This window comes from Anopheles aquasalis, chromosome 3 (assembly GCF_943734665.1).
Source record: "Anopheles aquasalis chromosome 3, idAnoAquaMG_Q_19, whole genome shotgun sequence".
NCBI lineage: Eukaryota > Metazoa > Arthropoda > Insecta > Diptera > Culicidae > Anopheles > Anopheles aquasalis.
In genome coordinates this window covers 29,451,596-29,466,523 of record NC_064878.1, presented here as the reverse complement: position 1 = coordinate 29,466,523, position 14,928 = coordinate 29,451,596, and the positions used below count along the sequence as shown (strand labels likewise).

Sequence of the window (14,928 nt, the reverse complement as noted above, 5' to 3'; positions counted from 1 at the left end):
CGACACATACGCACTGCCTATGCCCCAGGTATACCAGGCCCTCTCATTGACATCTGTCTCGATTATTGGCACCAACAGTTAGGAGATGGTTCCTAATCCTACTCGAGACTCACACGGCCTATGGTGCCCCCCCGGGGGCCACAACAAACCTTCATGGAGCTCTCCCCGCGTGCTAACGACTGTGGATGGACGCTATAATCTTCATGCCGCGCGCTCGCACTCCAAAGCCCAATCACTCATTACTCGCCGACATAACCGGTGCTACCTTTCCTGTGCCATCCATGCAGTGCCGCATCGCGAAGTGATGGGAAAAGATGCAAACACCTTCTGCTGCACTCTGGTGGCGCGGTGGCGCTCGTTAGCGGATTGGATCGGTGTGCGATTGGCGCGGATTCGAATGTACGCCAGCTGTACGCACCCACCGTACCGTGGTTGAGCACCGTGGTGAAGTGTGATTGAGATTCTGGTGAAAATCTCACCAGCCAGCCAGCCAGCGCTCGCCGCTGTAAAAACAAATAATTTAGATTCGGGTGTTGTGATTCGTACAAAACGACCAGCAGCTAGCTCGTGTGTGCAGCCACCCTCCAGGCCCTCGAGACGGCTCGAGTCGAAGGCCCGAACTGCGCTGTGGCTAACGCGTCCAGGTGCTTGATTATGCTCGTGCGAAAAAAGGAAAAACATGTTTATTACCGGACCGGAGACGTGGCGAGGGCAACCACTGGGTTGATCACATAACCATATGATGATGATGATGATGATGAGGAGCAGCAGCGGAGATGATGCAGGTCATGACGTTGGTGTCAATGGTGGTGTAACGTTTTGCGTACTCGTGGTGCAGCTGACGAGAAGCTGGGCCCAAGGATAATGCATACCTGGGTATGGGACCCAGGGTACGGCAACAAAGTAATCGAGTAAACCCGAATGTCCGAGCAAAGCCCTGAACCAGATGGGTCGGAATCGCTTTGCAATTCTCGAAATATCGGAGATGCATTGCCGTGATTGCCTTCCGATAATGATGATAATGATGATGATGATAATAATGATGATGGGACACCTTAAATTCCCCAAAAAGGATTGAGTGCTTCGTGATATCTTTATGATAGTCAAGTATTTTTCCCCAACAACGTTCTTTCTTGTAACTTGTTGGAATAAATAAAATTCACTTCTATGTCACAAACTTTACATAATTTTAATAAAAGTAATGAATATTTTCCCCGCAGCCAACCTCATACAAAATCGAGCATTTTTTTAAATGGGATTTGTTGATTTGTTTGTGATATCTGGAAGAATTATTAGGAATTAAAGGAATAGGAGGAGGGCTAATTACAAACCTATATTCCTTCGAATAACAAAGAGATGAGTATCATGACTCTTAAGTATTCTGGTATCAGTCCATTGATTATTTTTGTGGATAAATATCACCCCAAACTAATCAATTCCTAATCAGAATGGCAGCATCAAAGCTGTCAGTAGAATATCCGAAGTTGCAAGCTTGTTGCTCTTCTCTTGTTGTGTTTGTTTGCTTTTAAGTAATGCAAACTAATTGAGGTTATTTTCTCAATACTATGATCATCTGCCTAGCTACTTGACCTTGTGGACCTAATTGATCGCCTAATGAATAGAGAAGTGTCGCGTCTGAAAATATTTTCCCATGGAAAAATTTCAAAAACAATCTTAAAATCATTAATACACTAAACAAATAAGAGAAGTACACATTTTTCTCGCCTGAGGGATAGCAAGATGGCCCGGGTAAATGTCCTTAAATTACTGTTAAAAGAAATCCTGCGTAATGCAAAAGCGTTGTACATCCAAAAGCATACAACCGCATGTAATGCTTGGGCGTCGGATGCCAAAAAAAACCCTCCAAATAACCTACCGTACCGACGCAACGAAATTAAATCACGTTCTGTGTGCATCAATGCCACCCCACCACGGACACGCAATACACGGACCTTAAGTGGCCGAAAAAAACCAATTTTCTGATTGAAATCTTTGCCCCTGGCACATCGTAAAAACGTGGACTACTCCACCTCAGGTCATGTGCAACTGTAGGAGGAGAAGGGGGAGGAGGAAGAGAGGGAAGAGGCTTTCGGGAATGCTTGAGGGTGTTTTTTTGTTAACAAATAATTAAAACGATATTACAGCGGAGCGACGGTCCCAAGAGTCCACTCGATGGTGGCACGGAAGGGGACACGGTAACGGCAGCTCCTGGTGACGAGTTTCGCTTCAAACTAACTGGCCCAGGGTGCTTGTGCTCCTCGCCTCCCTGATGGCGATACTTTCCTTCGTTGTTGTTGTCGTCGTCGTCGTGATCGTCATGCGTCGAGATCAGTCAGTGAGTCAGTAGGTTGAAAACATTAATTGGTTAACGCCTTCTGTTTCTCCCCGACAACGACGACGACGACGCCGCGGTTCGTGCGTTTCGCCAGAAGCCGCGGCCAGCAGTAAGCTTGAAGGACATCCGGAAGGTGAACGTTGTACGCGGAGCGGCTCCGAATTCTCCTTTAGCTCGTGGCCGTTTGGCTTCTTTTTTGCGTGCAGTCCTCAGCCGAGTGACTCTTTCAGGAGAAAAGAAAAAACAACGGTCCGCGGTCATTCGCATCTTTGTTTTGCGCGAATTCTTTATTTACCCGGCAACCAACCAACAATTCTGTATTCCGTTTTGGCTGCTCGCGCCCCCCTTCCGCTCGATCTTGGATTGTTTCACTTTTACGTGACTCTCTGTCAACGACCTCACGCGGGTTCCCGCGAGTAGCAAGCGAGTAGTGTCCGATGCATCAGCATCAGCTCCCGTGTTTTATGAAAACGGCAAAACGGAAACAAACGGTTTTGTTTCGACCAAGTTGCCCTTAGTTGTTGGTTCTTTTTCTGAGGTCCACATCAGGAGCATTATTGCAGTCGGTCAGTACACCCAGTCGTACGCCCAGTCGTCGATCCGTCGTGTCTGATCTGCTGACCCAGATAATTCGTAACTTATGTAAGGACGTGCTCCTGCTAGCTAGCCGGAGCTCTCCACCATTTCTGGACAGGACTGAAACCGCCAACAGCATCATCATCATCATCATCATCATCTGCGGCAGCTGCTGCTGCTCATCTTCCCCCCAAGGGCGGAGAACCGGACTGATCACCTCGCATGACGTGTCTGGCGATGCTGTACGCACGCTAAATTAAGCCAGGTCACTCGAGAGGCAGTCCTGTCAAGTGAAGAATCATAAGCATCGCAAGCACTCAATCAACTTCCAGCGAGTTACCTACCGAGGTCCACGATATCGGTACCGCAGAATGAGGTAGCAGCCAACCTCCTGGTGGGTGAGGGATTCACCTACATAGAGAGAGAGAGAGTGAGAGCGGAAGGAGTTTCGCTTCTTTTCACCAAAAGCACATGACCGATGGAAGCTTGATAAAATTATTTAAATTACGCTGGACAAACTGGCCGCGTTTTCTTTTGTCCGGAGGTGCGCGCCCCTTGAAGTGGGCGACCTAGAGGGCCATCATCACCGTCGTTCGTCGGGCGCACCAACGCAAGTGCTACGACGTGGGCGACCAGAAGATCCCCCCCAAAAAAAAAAAAGTGTAATGCGACCTCGTGGAGGTGGAGAGATGAGTTCAGATCGCGCGAGCGATGATTGAGAGCGCTTGCGTGGCTGCGTGACATGTAAACCTTGTCGCATCTCCTTCTGGACACGCACTCGGCGACCTCTGCGCAGACATCTTTGTTTCCTCGACCGGACACTCGCAACAATTCGGACCCAGATCGATCGGGCACGTCACCGTCACGCGTCGTCCAGTCCGAGCCAAAAGTCGGCCATTTATCTTGATTTTGTTGGAAGGCTGTTTTTTTTCACGCTAACCGAACCGAATCCCCGGACGGGATCCTCCACCATCACGGACAGAAGAAGAAGCAGCAGAAGAAGAAGTGGATAAAATTAGTTATTTATCTTTTCACACCTATTTCACCCCTTAGTGGCCCGGAGATTGATCTAGCTAGCTTCTCTTTGACAATGTTTGGAGCTGGCACGTGCGAGCGCATAATTTACATGCGGCTTTGTCGGTCCGCAACCGAACCGAATAGACCGACCGGAGCGCGTGCGGCCTCCAGGGCGGCCATTCAGCCAAGCCAGGGCGCACTCACGCAGCATCAGATCAGATCGGGCGTGCTACGATCTGGTGTACCTAGAAGTTGTTGTCTATATGCTTGAAAGGCTTTGGAAAATTGCCAAAAACCCGTCTCGCGCTCGCTGTCATATCGAATGTGAAAGGGGCCCGGGCGAATCGTTTAAAATCATTTACCACACGCTTCTAGCCCGGAGGTGGAGCTGCTTTATAGATTTGGATGCGGTTTAATTCGACATGATGATGGGCAATTATTCATTTTTCATTGTATCATTGGTCTGGTTTCGGTTCGGCTTGGGAGTGGTGGAATGATGGAGCGGTGCGGAGCAATGGGGCGTGAAATGGCCCCTCCAAACTCACCCGCGATCACGGACCGATGGTCACGGTCGAAAGACATTTGAACCACATAAACGATCGAGCAATCAGGTGCGAATTATCATCGTGTGGTCTTCTGCTCCTCCAACCGAGATGACCCATGCCGGTTTTGGTGTGACTGGGGATGATGGATGGTGTGTTTGTGAAGTCGCGAAGATCAATAAAACATCTGGCTCGCTCCCCGCCCGGGCGCTTGTCTAGGATACACCTTTTTTGAGAGCATTCATGTGCGAGCCCCTTTGTTGCGAGCGGCTTTGCTTACGAGCTGTGGTTCAACCTGTGGTCGGATCTTCCAATTGATATCGTAAATTGAAATTATAACTTAGTAATTGCTTTCTTACTTATCGGGCCCTAAAACCCATGAGTATCTTTGGTCGTTGTCGGGCAATTGTTTTAGTTTCTCCATTGTAATAAACTCCAGGATTTTTTTTTATGATTATACCTTTTTTTGGTTTCTGCTGGAGTTACAGGATCTCTTGAAATTAGAACAACGTCCAAGACTCAGAGGAGTATGTGCGATCTGATACTACATTACGCTAAAAACTTATTACCAAAGGGTCGCTGATTGTGTTACCACAAATGTGGATGTTATTTAAGGGGCGTCTTCGGTATTTATATTTTTGCGACGCATATTTTTTACATTTTTTCCTGAATGCTGATCCTTTTAAGGGTATTGTGTAAAATTTTTGGGCCAATCGAAGAAAAACTGACAAAGTTATAGATTTTTGAACATTCTCGTTTCATACAAGGCTCCAGGCAGCTACATTGAAAACCGTTTTCGAAAACCATCGTTTTCAAAGTCGGTGTTCATCGTGCCGTAAAAAGTACTGTGCCGATCGATTTGAAATTTGTAACACATAATTTGTACACCATTTGCCAGGTAGCCCCGGCAAGATATCATTAAAATTGTTGATACTTTTTTTTAACAATTACGTAAAGATCGTGTTTTTGGCAGAATCGCAAAAAGCATCACTTTTTGAACTTCAAAAATCTGCCAAAAATCGAAAAACTGGAATATCAACTAACACTCTCCTGGGATACCTAGATAAACTTATAATCTTTCAAACGAACAGCAATTTGTGTATTTCAAATGACCCGGCGTGTCGCTACGATGGGCACCGTAAAAAGTACCTTTGCGACGATACTCCAACCTAAATTTGATGACACGGATTAATTTTTCAATGAATGTTGCTTAAAATAATAACAATTAATCTTCAAAAGTTGTACATTAGTATGTTATTTGTTTAAAAAAAATAAAATTGAATGGTTACGTCACAAAAAATCGTCAAAAACGGACCTTTTTGGGTTTATTCGCTGCATTCTCTATTCGTAAGTAAGCTTAAACTAATCTGAGAGTCTTCTACTAACTATCTCTATATCATCACCGCCACCCGCAACTTGAGTAGAATGGAAGAAGCTAATCTGAGCTTCAAAGTCACAAATAGATTGTTGAATCAGTCAAACTAGTTCATTTCTCCGCCATAGTTTATTAATAGTAGCAAAAGAGTTTTCCATTCATTTTTAGAAGACATTGAACGTGCGCGTTCTTACTATCCTGATCAAGGCATTAAAATCAATAAAAAGATAAGTGCTCTATTCTGAAAAACTCTCTTTATGGAACCCTCTCTCAAGTCAATCACGACATGGACTAGGAAGTAAATCTTGTACATAATATTCAACACAAAAAAGGATACACAAAATCAGAATAGCAATCATTCGGCAAACAATCATTTGATGAACCTCCTCTTCTTGCTCTATTCCACCGGTTCCAAACGCGTAATTATTTTCCATCCATCAAATATCCGGAATTAAAAATATAAACCAACCGGAAGTATCACTTCATCAAAGCATTCTTTTCTGAAGCATTGCTGACCGCGATATCATCATCGTGGAACTAAAATGCATGCGACCCACATTCGTCAGCTTGTTCGAATTCCTTGCCCCCTCTCCGTTGATGGTTTCATTTGCGTCAACGCTCGTCTTGACATCACTATGTGAGATTTATCTCACCGTTGCCGCCGTCGCTTCCCGAGCAAACGACCTTAAATTAACTTCATTTAACTGTTGACATACCGCGCTCGGCGCGCAATCGCAATCGAACCACAAATCATCCACTAACGCCCTAACACCACCAACAAGCACCAGCAGCAGCAGCAGCAGCAGCAGAGGCAGGTCTGACAGGGCAGGGCAGGGCAATAGCGCGAAGCGAAGCGAAGAATACAAATTCAACAGGATCCCCCCGAGTGTGTGCCCCTTTGGAATCCCAAGGACTCCGCATACACACAGAAACACACACGCTCAGACAAACAGGAAAGTGCATTTTAAAGCTCAAACTTTTTATTAGCACGCTAAAAACGACACATTCCCCGAGCTCCGACTCCGAGACGCATTCGTCGCAATGTTTGGAGCATCTTTGGGGCGTAAATGGGTATCGTTTTATACCACACGCTGGTGTCCGCTCGATGGTCGAGGTCTGCGAGCAGCAGCAACAACAACAACAACAGCAAGGGCAAATCGTCGTCGTCGTCGTCATCGAGCCCGAGCTGAGGTTGACAGCTATAAATTCGTCCGCTGGCGACGCTGGTCATAAACGTGTACCTGTAGCCGGCCAGCACGGGCATGGCACAATCGCCCTCTTCCCCTTGGATCACCCGTCTCTTGCTTTCTTTTTGGGGAGAACAGGTTGGCAAATGGCATGGGATTATATGTTTAGCATTAAGCGAGCGGAGGAGCGGTGTCAGCTATAGACACACCACGACCCAGTCCGTCACTCTGTCACTGAGCGAGTGGCACCAGTTTGGTCTTCGTTTCCGCTGCAGGTGCAAGCGATCCACTAACCAGGAGAAGCTCAGATGATGCGCACACTGGATCAGGAGCGCAGTATCGCCGAAGAAGACTCCACCTTCTCATCAAACCGTACCGTTCGACACAGGAGATCGTTGCTGGAGATCACAGCACAGATGTCAAGAAAAAACACAAGAAACCCCCTGCGGAACGGTGATCGCACCTTCCGTGATCTCTCTCTCTCTCTATCTCTGTTGCGTAACACGATAAGGTGAGGTTAGGTCATCATCACCACCTTAGGCACATCGCACGAGTACTGGCATACAAACACAAACAAACGAAGACAGTGCATCAATAGATGCGCTGCTGGCGAGGCGAGAAGCGCAGTAAAAATTCCCATTAAAAAAAAATGGCGACAGAAAGGGCGACATCAAAGCCCAAGTGTGTGCAGTTTGCGCTGAGCTGTTGCTGTTGATGACAAAAAAACCAACTCCACCTCCACAATCCTGCTGCTTGCTCGGGTCTTGTGTGCGTACCGCACGATGATGGCACTTTGGGGTCGGCCCTAGAAGACACAGACTCTTCACACCCGCGGACTGCGGACGATCGAATCGGGGACGGCAAAGTCGCAGACGACGCAGGTCAACCGCGGCAAAGTGCTTGCGATAGTGCGACGGCGCGCGTAGACTGTTTTGGTCTTACAATGCAAATGGAACTAATTGAGCGTGCTCGCACTCGGACTCGCGCACACTGTGGTCATTCTTTGTGGCTTTTGCGTTACTGTGCGCTGCTGCTGCTGCCGCTGCTGCTGCTGTTGGGCGATTCATAAATGGAGACCGCCGCATCTTGCGATCCGCACTTAACCGGCACCGACCGGTCGACGAACCACAAGTCGCCGCCGGCATCCTTTGTCACCTGGCGGGCTCCCGCATGGTGTTCCCCACTAAGCTACGCACACACCGATGCACCACGGACGGTAGTGGTGGCCACACTTTAATTGCCGCATTGTGTTAATTGAAGTTTGTGGTCCGGCGGCAGCCAGCCCCATCTTCTTCTTTTTCTTCTTCGAATTGGCGGAAAGTGACCCACAGTCACACCGTCCGTGAGCGCAAAGTGAGATCGGTGGTCACAGATCGGCTCGACAAGAATTTGTCGTCACCGATCGGAACGAAAAGCCCTTCCTCGGTTGGCTCCACGGTTAATGGTCAATGTGGTCGGCCATATGCAAACAAGAACCTGCTGCAGCGAGTCAAGCCAAAGAAAGAGACAGATTCGCATGGAGTGCTGCATGTGGTGAAAACATAGAAAATGCATTTCCAACCATCCGATGCACCGGGCTTTCCAAATCTGCATCCGGTCATCGTGGTCTGGCGGGCGGGCATTGATTATAATTGACTTGCGTGTCGCCGCGCGGTGTGCGCGTAAGTGTCATAATTGCCCAATGGTTGTGGTGGTGGCGGCTGTGGGCCCTTCCTCCGCTTTTCCTTTTGTCATCTGCCGTCACAACACCATCACCAGCGCTGGCCAAGGGTTATGGCCATTCAGTCATGCATTCCGTATGCAAATGCGGAACATAGATGTCAATAAATCATGCGGGACTAGGAAGCATCTTCGCCCTCTTGCACACCAGTCTAGGCCGGTGCTAACATGCATTGCGTGCGTGTAACAGCCGTCGTTGTGCCGAACGGAATGGAACGGAATGGAACGCACTTACCTTGGGAGGGAGCACCGCCAGAAAACACATCAACGAACCGCTCTGTGCACTTGGGGCTGCCGCGAAGGGAAATCTGGAAACAGGAAACGGGCGGTCAGTATCGGTGGAGAATCGGTGGGTCATTTGAATGAGCGGAAGGCTAGTTTTTGCACCATTGTTTCGGTGATTCTGCACTGCACAGTGCATCTATAGATTGGACAAATTGGAAAGTTGGAAAACCAGCGGGAGACATTGCATTGTTATTTCTTTATAAGATTGTCCCACATCAGCGGGGGGTATTTTGTTTACCAAGGATGTAAGAAAAGAAAACCAAAACAATGAATATGAGAATGTGAGATGATTCCAAAAGTAAGATTTCACTCGGATGATGCTCACTATCCCGTCTGTTGGCGAAGTCCATCCTTTTGTTATAAATATTTGACCAATATCTAACCTTTCAAAACAGAGATATCAATTTAGTCTTTTGTGTTTCCACCAAATACCCGGTGTATGCATATGAAACCGAGTTTTTCGTTCTAAAGCTCTATCTACGCCAAATGGAGCTGTAAAGTCAGTCTAAGTGTTTTATTTTATTCATTAGGCATCCGTTAAACATAATCGGTGTGCAGTTTTAACACTATAACAAATATTTACATTGCGATTAAAATGGCAAATTCCATTCTTAATAGCTGCTATTCGCCGACATCGTTGGTTTTTTGCATCCATCTATAAAAATCGGCGGCCGAATCGCATCAAACTTTTATTGAAGGTTACGGTGGGCATGCTCTCACTGAAACACAGCGCAAAGTGCGGTTTAAAAATTTAAAAGGAGGGATATAAATGAGAGAACCACTAACCATCGAAAATGTTAGAAGCCATCAAATTGCATGCCTTATTGGCCAAAACGGTTATTAATGATCATTAAAAGCAACAATTAATCAATTTCGACCGATATTCTTGAAAAAAAAAACAACCAAAATATCAAAAACGTCAAAATTGACCTATTTTTCTGGATGAAAATGCACCGCCACCGCACGGAATATCGGCCAAGGACACGGTAAAAGCCACAATTGGGAACAATTACTACTTGCGGCAGACTCACCAGACTTGACTCTATCAAATGAACATTCATTTGCATCATTGGGACAGGTAATGGCCGAGCAGCGCTCCCTTTTTACGAAGAATTTAAAAAATGGATGGGTTTTGAAAAAATGGTACTGATTGGCGTTTTTTTTGGCAACGCATCCAAAAACTGTCTAAGATATAGTTAAAATGTGTAGCTAACGATTGCCATTGCTTTGGAGAATAATATTGTCTCCATTTTCCAAGAAAAAGCGTTTTTTCGCAAATCAAAAAGGTCGGTTTCATATGCAAACACCTGGTAAGCAAATAATTCCTCCAGGAACGACATCAACCGTAAAGCCGAGGAATGTAGAATCAATTTGAACCCATAAGAACGAAAAATGTAATTGAATTCAAAACAATACATACGATAAATGGAATGTCTATCGAAATACACCAATATCTAGAAGCATGAACTATGATATATTCATTCTCCTAATTAAAATATTATTTGACAGACAGAGACAAAGCACTAAGAATCGTAACAGTGGTAGGATATTGATCCGTTAACCGTCTTGATTCCACAAAACAAAGAAAAAACATCTCATGGTAAGCGAATCTCAACAGAAGATACTGTTTTTCTAGCTTCTTTCCTTCTAGCACCAAAGGCGACGCTATTCCGACCACATCTTCTTCACTCAGCTCATTCCACCATTCGAATCCATAAAGCCTCACGATGAGCTGGGATAACAGTTTTTTTTTCAATCCTTCCCGACCAAATGCACATCGCCACATTACCAAGATGAAGTGACTAGTAAATCGTCTTAATGGTCGCATCATCATTAAACCATTTCGGGGTACCCCGACGTCGGCCGCCGCGGGTACCGCGATGAGAAACGGAACAAAAACCCAATTATCACCGCGCATTGCAACGTGGCACGGTGGCACAGGGCGCCCAGCTGCTGCTGCTGCTGCTGCTGCTACAGCAGCCTACCTTCCTTCCTCGAGTGCCACTTCAGTTCCCCCAGCGCAGCCCAACGCTTAGCGCGTTGCTGTGTGCGCGGTTAAACCGTTTGTCCGTTGTAATGTTTATCCAGCGTCACGATTACGCGATACTTGACATTGCGTTGTGCGCTCCTTAACAACCTTCAACCCACCAAGGCACCCGGCCAACCTTCATCCATCATCACCCCGTGCCGTGCAGCAGCAGAACCGAGCTAAACCGAGCGATGCACGCGAGATCGTGGCGCATCTAATGATGTCATAAAAAGTCAACACTTCCGTCATCTCCTGCTCATCACTGCCGCATCTCTCCCTTCCACGGGCCCTCAATGGTCAACTTCCGGCATTATTCATCGATTAGGTATGCTTCAGATTTGCTCTCCAGATCCAGATCCAGATCTTCTCTACTGTACACAAAGTCAAAAGCCCCGTGTCGCTGGGCCCTAAACCAGATCCTGTTTCTGTTGCTCGTTTTAGGTAAAGACCGATACAGGGAATCCCTTTCTTCGACTCTAAGCTCTGAGGCTCAAACAAACCCCAAAACAGGATGGATCATTGTAAAGGGAATCGGTCTATGCAAATGATTTGATCCCAAACTAGGTTTAAAAAAAGCGAATAAACAAAAAAAGGACACGACAGTTTATGAGTCGCACTGGATGGCTCCGGGCGCTGCGACACCTCTTCGGTTGGTCACCTCTCGACACTTATGATTTGCAATGAATATGTAAACCAGCAAACGCCACAAGGACCGGCAGCAGCTGGCTCACATACGAAAAAAAAAACAAAAGACACGCATCATCATCTAACGTCATCGTTTTGGCGGGGACCTTCGGGCCAAGGCAAAGGGTTTGCCGCTTGTTACCGACGTACGTAGCCGCTGCTAAATGGTTCTACCTGAACCAGATCAGTCCCCGTCGACATCGATGGGCACCCCTATTCTGGCATGTCGTGTGTCATGTGAATCTAAGCTAAACACACATACAGACACACACAACCGAACGCACTTTGAGCACACGCAATAAATCACTCAAAACAATTCGACATGCCCGACCGAAACCGAGGGTCCGGAGGGTCCTCGCGAGAAAAGGGGTTAGTGCCCGGAGTTGCCGGAGTGGCCATTTTCCCACAGCACACATACAGAGACACAGACAGGCAGACAGTGATTCCGGTCCGTCGGGACGGGATGACCGATGGACGATGGCGTGTAATGTGCTCGAGGTGTAATTAATTCATTTCAACCTAAACATCGACAACTCTATAACATCGATTGCTGGCGAATCGATGATCTGTCTTCTGTGCGACTTGCTCTGCTGCCTTCAGTGCTGCCGTTGAATGCTGCTGCTGCTGCACACGATGTGCCGAGAGTCGATGACGTCGCCGATGAGATGCAGTTCCCAGCATGAATATTCCATTCGCAGGAGGAAGGAGCAGAAGGAGGAGGAGGATTCGAGATAATAAAAGTAATTTCAATCGTTTCAATCGCCTGAATGCTATTTGATTGGTTTACTTTGGCGAGCGCGCGAGATGAGATGATGAATGGATGATTTATCTATTGATGTGTCGTGCCTGCACGGGTGCGGAGGACTGGCAACGCAGCGTCCGTGTTGTCCAGCGAGATCGCCCAACTGCTGCCACGGTGGTTCCGATTGCACCGATTGGCCGATCGCGATGTCCCGTTGGCAGCCCCCCCCCCACTCCCCGCGGGTCTATGTGACCAATGTCACCATGTGTGTGCGTCATGTCGGTGGCCTGGTACGCAGGGATTGGACGCCGAGCACCGACCAACCGACCGACAAGTGATTTATTTCAATTTCAAAACGCCGCGCGCACTCGCACACGCTCTGCTCACCGAATATGCCCACCGGGAGGAGGAGAGCAGAGAGGAGGAGGTGAAGAAAAGAAAGAGAAGCCACGAGATTAATGGCAAATGCGATGAGGCCGGTGCAATCCATGTCATTTATAGCAAGAGACATTTCAATAGTCACAGTTCGATCGAATGGCCGGCTGGCCGGCCGGCCAGACCCCAGATGGCCACTTGGCGAAGGTCTTGGTGGTGCAGAGAGAGAGAGAGAGAGAGAGAGAGAGAGAGAGAGAGAGAGAGAGAGAGAGAGAGAGAGGGCAAATACGGTCCGAGTACACAACCGAGTTTAGACGCGGGTGCACGATCGACGCAACGTTCCAAGAAGACCGGCAGGAAGAGGAGGAAGAGGACGACGATCGACAATCACCGTGTCAGATGCTATCACTGGGTGGCCTCTCGCACAAACACACACACTGGGATCCCTGGGTTTGGGATGCCTTATCGTGCGGCTGGAGCCAGATCATCCATCCAGAGGGGCCCAGCGCGATCGAGGGTTCCCATGCGGAACTATCGCCAGTTGAGCATCGGTCGATCTCCCTGCCCCCCCTCCCCTCTCCGGCTCCCATTATGCTACCGTATTTGACTTGGCATATTTACATTTGACAATTGCGGTGCGCTGGACTGCTTTGATGCGTCGCCGTGCAAGGAAAGGCATCTGCCAGGACGGGACCAGGTATCAAGCGAACGTGCGCCAAAAGCGAAAACAAGTTGCAGCAACTTATCCAATTCCTCCTCTGGCATGATCCGATCACCGATCATCACCGGGGTATTACACGAAATTTTACGCACATTCAGTGCTCGCTGCGGACGGAATCGGGAATCGGAAATCGGGCCACCAGCGAACAGAGCGGCGAGCGCGGCTCGAGCCATATTGCTCGAATTAATCGGCGCGATTGAGATGGAACAAATCGGAAAGCTTTTAACTTGCCATATTGCGGTGGCGGCAGTCTGATCGGTGGTGGATTTCGTCGCCGGGCCTCTGGACGATCGTCATAAGTACGTGTCCCCGTGTCTTAAGTCGTTTGGATTTGGTTTTGTTTGACTTTGTTTTCTCCGCTTCTCTCTCTCTCTCTCTGTTTTTTCTGCAGCCTTTTTAGTTTCAAGTAGTTCCGGATGATGAGAAACAGAAGGAGAGAGAGAGAGAGAGAGAGAGAGAGAGAGAGAGAGAGAGAGAGAGAGAGAGAGAGAGAGCGAGAGCGGATGATGAGGGGAAACCGGAGCAAGTGGCCGGAACGTCCGTCGATCGCCGGAGCAGAGGCAGACGGAATCACCCTCGAAAGCGTCGCCGCCGGCTCGATCTCATAAACTGCACATTTAAAGACTGATTTTCGGTCCTCCCGGGTCCCTGGGCCCGGTTGTTTTGCGTTTTTCCGCACCCCTTGCCAGTGCCAGTGCCAGTGGTGGTGGTGGTGGTGGTGGTGGTGGATCGGTGACTTCATTTCTCCTCCTTCGCCCGTTGGCGTTCTCCCTGGGACGCGATGCGCTCGTAATGCCGTGATGTTGATGAGATCGACCACCCAGGAACTAATTGAGCTCGAGCTGTCGCTGCTGGTCCCCGGCTGCGCTGCACTGCACTGCACTCCGGTCCTCGTAACGGTCGGATCCGGCCCTCCCCACCAACCCACGACCACACCTTGGCCGGGAGTAATTTTAATAATTTTAAATCGACAGGCAACGACCATGTTTTGGGCTGCGGCAGTACCAGCGACCGCGACACAGACACGCGTGCGCCCGGTGCTCGGTGCTTGGCTTGGATTTCTTTTCTTTTTTCTGCTTTTTTTTTTGTTCGGGAGGTAAATTTCTGGTTTCCTTCCGCGAGGGAAAGCATGCCGAGGCCGGGCAGGGCGATCCAGGGGGAATGATTACGTTTTATTTCATGCATGCGGCAGGGATGGCATTCAATGGGTGGTGGATCTTTTCATTCTAAATTTATTGCAGGCACAATTTAGTTTAGTTGCAAAAGCTGCATCGCAGTGGAGGTTGTCTTGTTAAATATCGTCTAATTAAAGAGGATACCATTCGAATGGTTGCAATTTTG

General features: G+C 48.1%; 1 protein-coding gene across 1 annotated transcript in view; it reads right to left on the bottom strand.

The window, feature by feature from the left end:
* Window positions 1–14,928, bottom strand: part of LOC126575302 (protein embryonic gonad) — a 77,731-nt gene that overhangs the window by 43,087 nt on the left and 19,716 nt on the right. Inside the window, exon 2 of the mRNA XM_050235932.1 lies at window positions 8,987–9,059. Coding sequence (XP_050091889.1) covers window positions 8,987–9,016 — 30 coding nt within the window. The 5' untranslated portion in view covers window positions 9,017–9,059. The remainder of the gene's footprint in view (window positions 1–8,986; window positions 9,060–14,928) is intronic.